The 10194-nt window shown below is 50.3% G+C and overlaps 2 protein-coding genes across 2 annotated transcripts; one reads left to right on the top strand and one right to left on the bottom strand.

The window, feature by feature from the left end:
* Positions 1–265: 265 nt before the first annotated feature.
* EMWEY_00014350 (hypothetical protein) lies at positions 266–1059 on the bottom strand (the record flags this gene model as incomplete). The annotated part of the gene is made up of 4 exons (XM_013477279.1): positions 266–368; positions 573–690; positions 791–871; positions 1008–1059. The coding sequence occupies 4 exons, from the start codon at positions 1057–1059 to the stop codon at positions 266–268; spliced, it is 354 nt and encodes a 117-aa protein (XP_013332733.1).
* Positions 1060–2081: 1022 nt separating this feature from the next.
* EMWEY_00014340 (hypothetical protein, conserved) lies at positions 2082–6873 on the top strand (the record flags this gene model as incomplete). The annotated part of the gene is made up of 12 exons (XM_013477278.1): positions 2082–2088; positions 2219–2288; positions 2475–2562; positions 3086–3139; positions 3602–3678; positions 3877–4645; positions 4837–4965; positions 5077–5687; positions 5868–5892; positions 6101–6255; positions 6507–6602; positions 6759–6873. The coding sequence occupies 12 exons, from the start codon at positions 2082–2084 to the stop codon at positions 6871–6873; spliced, it is 2196 nt and encodes a 731-aa protein (XP_013332732.1).
* Positions 6874–10194: the final 3321 nt, after the last annotated feature.

Raw genomic sequence — 10194 nt, 5'->3', positions numbered from 1 at the left:
AAGAGTTTAGGGACTTCATCGTTAACATTTTCTGCAGTTATTTTTACAGATTCATCAAAGCAACGCCTAAAACAATAAAGAAAAGAATAGAAAAAATAAAAGCATGCAACTGTCTCTTTTCTTCTTCCTCCTTTATGTTGGGTATGCTGCAGTTCTCTATTCTGAGTCTTCGGCATAAACCCTAAACCCTAACTCTTAAAGGGGCTGTGTGATGTGGGCGCGAGAGAAAACCCCTACAGACTAGGGCTTATGGTTTAGGGTTTAGCTACCTGAATAGATGACCCCATATATCTATTAGCAGAGATCGCTGAGGGCTGCTCAGCGCCTTAGCCGATAAAGGACCCGGAAACTCGGAAAATGACAGAAACCTGCATACAAACCCTAAACCCTAAACCCTAATAACGAAACCCTAGTAGTGGTTGATAGTCACCTAAAGTAAACCCCCCAGAGATAGATATATTAAACACTAGCCCTAAACCCTAGGGATAAAGTTGTCTTACGCTGTCTTGTTGTTGATGCCACACACCTCCGCTCTATCAGTGCTTAGGGTTTAGCGGTGGTTTAGGGTTTACCTGGTAATTGTTCTAAGAGCATCCCGTTTAAAGCTGTCCTGAGATTGCAGCGTCTTAAGCTTTGTGGCTTCAGCGCTCCTCTTGCCTCTCCTGTAGGTGCTGTGCAGGTTTTTGTCGGCTGAAAACCCTTACAAACCCTAAACCCTAAACCATTAACCCTAAACCCTAAACCCTAAACGCGAAACCGTAAAGCGTAGGACCGTAACAAGCAAACTTACCCGGGTTTACAGTCTTGTAAAAGGAGAAATCACTCTGTTCCCGCGGCTGCTGCGTATCCAGTAGATGCGTTGCAGTACCAGCTGCAAAACAAAGAAGAGACAGCAAACCGCAAACCCTCAACCCTAAACCGTAAAGCATAAACCCTGAAAAACTTACAGTCTAATCATAGGAACCTGCTAAAGCTGCATCATTATGGCTTGAGGAGAGAAAGCTCACGGGTGTTGCCCAAGCGGAAGGGCGAGGTGGGCCCGCCTATTAAGGGCTCCATCTTGACGGTTTAGTGTTTAAGGTTTGCAGATCAAGTTCAAAGTCTCCATCTAAAAGGAGGCCCCAGTCGGAAAGCTGTATGCAGATAATTCTTGTGGCTTTCTTTGTAGTGCCCTTCCCTTCCGCGACTACAGCTTGAATCACAAACCCTAAACCCTACACCCTCAGGAGTGCAGCTCAGGCGGGTTTAGGGATATGGTTAAGTTGCCCCTACAGTCAAACCCCTGGCTCTATGTCATTGCATGTACACCTGAGATAATTTTAGTGCTGCAGTTCTCCTGTCTGTGCAGCAACGCCTCGAACAGACAAAGAAAAAACGGGAAGTGGAAGGGGGAGTAGACAGTCTCTGGGGGCCCCTGAGCTGCTGGAGTGCTTCAGTTAGTAAATTAAAAAAATAAAGAAACGAAATTTGGAATAATTAAAAAGGGGTGAAAGGGAGCTATATTTCGTCGAGTTCCGAGGAGTATGCAGCTCACAGGTGTATCTATGGACAATGCAGCTGCAGGTATGGCAAGCCAAACACTTACATCCCTTGTGTTGCCTATAGGGATGTAGAAAAACCCATTTTGAATTTGATTTCTACATTTTGTTGCGTTTTTCCAATTGGCTGCTGCAAATCTGCGCAGAACTTGCGGGTTTCGATGGGGGCCCCCAAAGCCCGGTAACCACCCCTTGTGGCTTTTGACTTTGAATTGTCCGTACACCACGGAATCAGGGGGTCCTTGCATATTTGTTGTATTTTGTCTGCTTTATTGGCTTATTTTCTATAAGATCGATCGCATACACGCTTGGTTCCTTCTCCACTAGGAACAACCCCACCACAACACCACCCCAGTGATTTCTGGTTGCTCCTCTTATCGCGGATTCTCCTGACCTTCCTGCCGCTCTAAGCAGCAAGCAACAGCAAATGCTTTGAACAACCCCCCCTCAAACCTTAGCCAGCTCTGCTGGCGTCGGCTGGGCTGTGAGGGGTAAGGGTTTGAGGTGTAGGGTTTACGATTTCTTAGCATTCGCTTCTCCAAGATGGCGTGTGAGCTCGCAAACCCTCAGGGCGTATAGCTTCCTTATGATAGAGGCCATTTCTCGTTGCAACGGGGGCTGTTGGGGTCTAGAGTTTAGGGTTTAGTGTTCGGCTTCGCAATGCTTGTGTGCTCCCGCAGCCGCTACAACCCCTACACTCAAAGTCAAGAGCGACTGCGTCGTTTTAGACGGCAAGGAGCTCGAAATGGAGTTAGCCGTCACAGTCAAACCCCAAACCCTAGACCTTAATCCCTAAAACGCAGGGGCATTCTCCTCGCAGTTACCGCCTGATTGCTTAAGGCCGCCCGCATTACCCCAATACAGAAAGAAAAGGGTTTGGATCTAGATCAAATAGGCTTATATTTGAGGTTTAGGGTTTAGGGTTTGCGAGTTCAGGAAGTGGTCCATGCCCTACCAAGACGCTGCGACCCGTTTACAGCGGCCTGAGCTGAAGATCGTTTCGCTACAGAAGGCGTGCAGCTTCGTAGGTTGAAACCCTTGCAAGTTAAAGGTTTAAACTCTAAGCCCTAGACAGGAACTTGTATATAAATCCTAGATAGGGAGCTAACGTGCCCGTGTAGGGGAGGGTTGCAGGCTACGCTGTTCTTGTTCCTCCTTTGCGGTGTACGTACACCAGATGACCCAAGCGGCTTTTGATGCAGCCAAGGGAGCAGCAGCGCATGCAGTAATTGTTGCAGTGATTTCTTCTATCTCGGATCCACGCGGAGTCGCCAGTAAACCCTCAAATGATGTTGTCCTGCCCCCCAATGCTAGGGTCTAGAGTTTAGGGTTTAGGACTTGGGGTCTGGGGTTTAGGGCTAATGTTTCGTGTGTATGTGGGGATGCATCTGCAGGCGAAATGAAATGGTGGTGGGTCCTGTGGGACACAAAGTGAGTGTCCTTTTCTGCTGCTGCTATTGCTGCTGCTGCTTCCAGTGGTTATCAGTACAGCTACTTTCTTGAAGGGTTTAGGGATGGGGTTTCCATTGGTGCTGCTGCCTGCACAGGGAGACGAACTTGCTTCTGACGTTTCGTGGGGAAGGGCTGTGGAGCAGCCTGAGGTAAGCGTGTAGGGTTTAGGCTATAGTAGTATGCGGCCTAGTGTGTAAAGGGTAGGGTTTGAAAAGTGTGGGTTGGAGGTTTGCGAGCGGGTACGAAGGGTCGTGCTTAGCTAAAAATTGTGGCTTGGGGTTTAGGGTAAATGGCTAAGGAGGTATGGTTTGGGGAGTGCTCAGGAAGAAAGAATTCAAAAGAGGAGACCTCATTGCAGTTCTTAATCCTTCTCTTCTCCCTAAGTCAGAACGCGGGGACTCGCGAGCGGCAGCTGTCGAGGATGAAGACCAAATCCTACAAGTCCAAACCCTAGCCCCTAAATCCTCGCCAGTGTCTTGCACTTGTGGTGCCACGCTATTTGCATTATCTTTGGAGGAATGCAAATATCGTGATGGCTTGGTTAAGGCATCTCGAGGGCCTGGTGAGGGTTTAGGGTAATGGGTGTAGGGTTTGGACTGTGGGTGCTGCAGCTTGGGACGGTCAAGGGGATAGTGCGCTGCAGCGCCATGACCCGAAGGCAGGTGCAGTGCCGCCAAATGGTCCATCTGTAAGGAGGCGCACTGTTGGTGCAGCTGCTGTTGCTGCTGCTTCTGCTGATGCCGCTGTCACAAGCTTTCCTGCTAATGCTGTTGTCGTTGTTCCTGCCTTCCTTGCATTCTCTGCATCTTCTGCGGGCGTTGCTGCTGCTCTCACTGCTGCGGCCTTTGCTGTTTGTGTTTCTGTGCTGCTGCTGTTGCTGCTGCAGGCCGAGCATGGGGGAGTACTGCCGTTTCCACGTGAATACGAAGGATCATCAGAAGGCAAAGGGAGGGCATGCAACATCGGTTGCAGATTCCATTAACGAGCTGCTAGACAGTTCAGACAAGGACCGACGCGCAGCGATCCTAAACACACTTGCCCCGTCCTCCGCTGCTTCGGCTGCAGCAGCTGCTGCTGCTTCTGCTGCTGCAGTTGGTCCCGCACATGGAGACACCAGCCAGCAAGCGCATAAGCAAAAGGAGAATATACAACAGCAGCAACAAAAAGAGAATATACCACAGCAACATCTGCATGCAAAGCAGCAAACGATGAGCAGTATGTTAGGCCTCCTGCTACTCCCGATAGCCGTCATTGCCATACTGTCGAGTGCTGATATTGCGGGCCTACTCACTGTTGCTACTCCCTATGGTGCTGCCCCTGCTACAGAGTTGCTTCAGCGAAGCATACTGCTCCACCAAACTTCCAGAAGTACTCCACCACCTGTGAACGGAAATGATAGCCTAACAAGCAGCAGCAAGGTTACCTCCACACCTACAGGAAGCTCTGCGCGGAACAGCAGCAACAGCAGCGGAAACAAAAGCAGCAACAGCAGCAGCAGAAAAAACAGCAACGGCAACAGCAGCAGCACTAGTAGCACTACCAGCAGCAACGGCAGCTGCACCCAATCTTCTAACAGCACCATATCCCCCGTCATGTGCAGCAACAGCAGCAGCAGCAGCCCAGCGGATAGAGACAAGCAGGCGGCGGAGGCGTTTGTGCGAAAATTGCGGGAAATTGTGGAGCTTCCATCTGTCCGTACACCCGAGTGCTATTGCGTATCGTGCTGATGCTTGTGTGGTTGCTGTGTTGGTGTTTTTTGTGCTGCTGCTGTTTGTGCTGCTGCTGCTGCTGGTTTCCGCATCGAGCAAGCGGAACGGGTGCTGTACAGGGTGTGGTGTGTCTACAGAGCAGCAGCAGAGACATGGCTTTGGCTATTCAACTGTCTCTCACCAAACGCATGCGTTTCGACAGCACGCCGCACTTGGCACAGCAGGCCAAGGATCTCCACACGCGGCTGTTCCTACACCCTAATGCCGTGAGGCCTTCCTTCTGTCTGGCGCTGCACTGGTGCAGACACTCAGCAGCCTCCCTGACGCTGTTGGTGCTACTACTGCAGCTGGTGCATCTTCTGCTGCTTTGTCTGCAGGAGATAGCGCTGTTGGCTTTCAAGAACTACCGCTATCTCCATCATATCGCTACTGTTACACCGCGAGGTGTCCAGAAGCCGCCACAGCACCAACAACAACACCGTGCTGCTGCAGTGGCGGGACAGGCAGCAGCCGGCGCAGCAGCTGCAGAACCAAAAGCACGCGGCGCAAGCCTAGCAACTGATAAAGCAGGGTCACCTGTAGCAGTGCCACCAGCAGAGGCAGCAGCAGCAGCCGAAGCTGGTTCTGACCAGCGGCAGGTGCCGCAACCCCCCCCTTTGGACTCCGCAGCAGATGTGCGGCGGGCGCTTCGGGAGTTGAAGAAGCCAAAGCTTGTTTCTTCAACCCTAAGTGCTCTGAAGCAAACACAAAAGGCTGGAGAGGCCTTGCAGCGGTCAGAGGAGAGACAGCAGAAACGACTTGCCAAGGAACAACAACAAAATTTGAAAGCAGCAAAAATGCAGCGTGCAGCTGCATCCACCCCCACTGGCTCTGCTGCTGCTGCCGGGCCTGCAGCAACCGAGGCAGAGAAGAGAGAAATCCTGGAGAAAATGCTCCAACTCAAGTCCTCCGTTGCAGATATTGTTGACGAGGCAAGTCATTCCCACTGGTGCGGGTGCTGTTGCTGTGGATGTCGCTAAAGCTTATTCTCTAGCTAGTGCAGCGCCTTCTTCACATTTTCTACGAGCCAGTACAAGTATGAGGCTTAGTGGGAGGCGTATGTCAAGGAACCAACCTATATACTCTGCATGGGAGTGTTTACGGTTTAGGGTTTGCGGGCTGTTGTCAGGAAGACGGCCAGCGCCATCTGGAGCGTCTGCGTTCCCTGGAAGCCTCGGATATCAAACATGAATTTAAGCAGTCCATCAAGGAAACCATTATTTCCGCGTTTTACTGTTTGCAGGTAGCGTTCTTACCCCTTTGCGTCCCCTCGATCCCTGCTTTTGCAGTGGAGTTGGGTTAGGAGTTAAGGGTTTAAGGTTTTAGAGTTTAGAGTTTAGGGTTTGTGGCTGTGTGACTCAGTGCGAGAGGTACACTGACAGGCTGAATGCTGCCTGTGTTGCTCGCAACCACCAGCAGCAGCCGCGGAAGGCGACAAAGCGTTTTGTTCAGTGCGGTGGCTGTGGACACAAGCCCATTCCAACTCTCAACAACCAACTTCCCGATGGGTGCCCGAAGTAGGTCTCCCTTTATGAGGATCAAGCTCAGGTTTTGGTTTCCGGGTTTAAGTTTACGGTTAGGTTTTAGGATTTGGCTTTAAAGTTCTCCCCAGTAGTCTAGGGTTTAGGGTCACCGAATGAATTACTAGCGCGGAGCGGTGGCTTCCCGAAAGTAGCTATCGGCGGCGCACCTCAGCAGACTCTGCTAAGGGAGGGCAGCGAATTGGGGTATTCGAGGCAGCATCTTCTGTGCCTGGGGGACTGCGCAGGTGTCGAGTGGCTTCACAGCATCTCAGTTTCCGCGTGATTTCCTTGTACGCTCCGAAAGCTGCGAAGCTTCTGGATCAGGAAAAGCTCTCTATCGAGTGGGCTGATTGGCAGAGGGCACTACAGACTTCCGTGAACGAAGAGCCTTTCGCGTCATATGTTCTTGCAAAAACCAGCCCAGCCCTTCCGTTGTAGAATATCAGTTCACTTCGGAGGTTCTTGTGTTGTGCTTCTTGCTGGTGTTTGTACTGCAGCGGCACAGAGGTAGTTTCATCGAAACAGCAGCAACAGCAGCTGCGGCAACCCTCGGAAGAAGGTGCAGGCGAGGAAGGATTCTTCGAACACCCTGATCTCCCAAATACTTCCTAAAGCGACGAGGCAGCATAAACCTGATGTTGAACGGCAAACTTTTACTAAAGGGGGAGCCGTTGCCAGGAAAGTCTCAAGCCTCACACGTTGACGCCAGCAGCAGGGAGCAATTCAAGAGGGTTTTTCAACAGGGGCCTGTCCGTATTAGATAGTCACCACAAGATGGATTTCCTCCTTTGTGGAGTGAGCGCATCAACATCAGCGCCTACCACGGATGCACTGTACAGCTCTGTACAGCGCATTACCCGCGTCGTCGGCTATCACCTCCCACAGACACCAGATGATCATTTCGCAAGGGCGGGCAGGAACCAGTGATTAGGCTTCACTCATAAAGGCGCCGAACCTTCGAATTTATCAGGCTAACTGGCTAGCTTCTGTCTCCACAGATAGGTGCTAATACAATAGTAAACCCCTCGAGGGAGCATAGTCATGAGCTTAGACGGTGGGAGGGCGAAGCGTATCTGTGCAGCTCACACTGTGAAAACGGCACCCGGGCAGGTTTGCGCTGAAATTGTATCCGGGGTAAACCAGATCAGATATATGCAGTTAAAATGGAGCCCAGTAGAGACTGATAGTGACCTTCTGTGTTTGTGGGATCAACAAGCCGGAAGGGAATGGGAAAAATAACTACGGCTGCCCGTGAGTCAACGGGCAGTTTCGCAAATGCACTGATCATTGGAACGGTGCGTTGTCTTCGCTCATCTGCTCCACATGTAAAAAATAAGTACATTTTACAGACCTGCGAACTTGCTCAGCTTTGGGGGAAGTCAAGCTGTATTATAGTCACCATTTGTCAATTCGTGACACCCGGATGAGCACAGCGTTACACCAAGTGACGCCTTCATGAAGGAGACAACAGAAAACAATTGCTGCAGATCATATGCATTTAAACATAGTACACTAAGCCCCTTTGACGAACCCGTTGGAATATTGCAAACTCGCCTAGACAGCAAGCCAACGCTCTGTGCAACGTATTTTCTTCAATGACTGTCGGGTGAGGCTAGCCTGGCTAGCAATAGGGGCCAGTTACGGCTTTCTTCACTTTACTGTAGGAGAAACCTTTCGAACTTTTGTTCTCTCTTCTATTTCTTTGTGCGGCATGGTATTTTCAAAGCAACATTTCAACAGCCAACTATAACATACTGGGAATCGATGCGATGCTTCGAACGTACCTATCTAAATACCAGCAGCGTATCTTGATACACACCTCGGCTGCGGGTCTTGACCTATTCATGCCGGCCTGCGAATTTCGTCTTGAATATTTCTAAGCAGTGGAGCGATGCCTCGGTGGCAATATCTCTGAATATTTCACGGACCACGGCTCCAGCGTGCGTATTAGGCATCCTCTGCGTGCCCGTTCCACTCTTGACAATGCAACCACCTTCGTCTTGTGCTACGTTGGAGGAGAGCTCAGGTAAATAAGCTTTCAAGCAACGGAAAGGTATAACTGTTGAAGGCGATATGTGGAGGACAATAAACTACTTCAGCCTTCCAGGCATCAACACCCAGTAGCTTAATCTATCTGCAATCAGTACATTCATTCCATCTTTTGTGCAGGTTAATGTCCTATTACCAAACGAGTACTTAACAATTGCCTGCAGTGTTGACGCATGCAGCAAGTGGAGGACTTCTTGGGCTTGCATGCACGGTCGTCTTGCAGCACCAGTTGCAGCAAGGTGAGCTAAAACACCTGTGAGGCAGCCTCTCCTCGTGTTGGCCACCGACCCTTATGCCGCTGTGCTCAGGAAATCTGGATCCAGTGTGGGAGGTCAGCTGTATTGCGGGAACTCTTGAATAGTTTGACTTTTGCAACCCACACCCGTCCACGGCAAAGTTCCAGGAGTCTTCACACCGTCAATTTGCCGTGCCGTTGTGTTCCGACGCTTAGAACTCTGCATAGCTTGATAAATAGGGACTTGTTCTGACCTTGGAATATGCATGGATATTCGTAACATTGTTACATTCGTGGTTGCAAAGTATAGCATGGTCCGTCTACATACGTATACTTGGGCAGCGGCTTGCTACAAAGGTTAAAGTGGGAGGTTGGCAATTGTCGTCAATCTTACCGCATGAATAAAGATGAAGCTTAGGCATCTTCACGTGACGGGTTGCCGTGCAGGAGAAGATGCAGCAGGGAGTGCTTTCATCTCAGGGCAGCCCGGCTGAAAACCTGAAACTCAACTGCAATTTGCACAGCCTCTCTCAGGAAGCCTCAAAATTGAAGGTCTATTCATAGGATTTTTGCTTGTTCTATGGTGTTTCGACTCTCGTAGCTCACGACAGTCGTCGGGCAGCAATGAAGGGACCTCTTACAGGTCCACGTAACCACCGCAAGCCGAAATTGTTTTCTTCATGACCAGGTTCCCCCAGGGTACTCTAAACCACTTTTGAGGAAGCCAAATAGGCCTTTCTGTTTCAGTTGGAGCAGGCACGAAAGCGGTCTACTAGGTTTACGCCGTTGCCATTCCTTATTCGGGGTGTCGGAGCCCCTTGGGGGTTTGACAACGATGCAAATCTCCCAGCGATGAATACAGAATATTGCTACTTATAGACTTACCATATATTTATCTTAAATTTGCCCGCGTAGGTGTGGGTCAAATCGTATATTGCTAACGTGAGTAGGCTTGAACTGTTGAGCGCCGACTCCACGGATGTGCCCACCGGCCAGGACGAAGACAACGGCTGAGACATCAGCTCTCGACAGGTTGATGCCAATTCTTTAAAAGAACAAGTTTTTCCTAGAATTACATTGACAAGATTTGCTCTCTGCAGCTGGAGAGTCGTTGAGTTTTTCAGCAGGAGTTAAAGCTGATTCTTTCTGACCTTCTCTGGGATCGTAGACCAGCGTTCGTTGCGGTTGGCTCCACCCAACGCCCGAAAAAAAAGAGTCGTAAACGCCTGGTCAATTTTTGAGAAACATATTGATTTGGAGGGTTGTCAATTGGTTGGTGTGGCGCAATCGAGTGTCCAGTTGCTGCGGAAGGACACTCGTGGTTGGAAGCTTGCATCGGAGACAATGCAATTGCTGCTCGGGATATTTTTGCCATTGCTTGCCTCCATTTCTGAGTATGCTACTGCAGCTGGAAACCTTCAGGATCCCCAATATGTGGAGGTTGTGCGTCCTGATGTCGCTGCACCTTGGCGAGGCGGCGATACTTCCTTAAGGAGGTCAGCAGTTCCGGATGGCATCATACCCATGGGAGCATACACTGGAGCTCTGTATCCTGTTGGCTCCCCTGTACAAGGCGAAAATCCACTACAAGACTTGCCCCCGATAAGGTCCCAACTTCGACAATCAGATCGAGAGCTCAAGATCGTCCT

Source organism: Eimeria maxima, genomic scaffold (assembly GCF_000499605.1).
Source record: "Eimeria maxima Weybridge genomic scaffold, Emw_scaff110, whole genome shotgun sequence".
Taxonomy (NCBI): domain Eukaryota; phylum Apicomplexa; class Conoidasida; order Eucoccidiorida; family Eimeriidae; genus Eimeria; species Eimeria maxima.
This window is presented reverse-complemented; position numbering and strand designations above follow the sequence as displayed.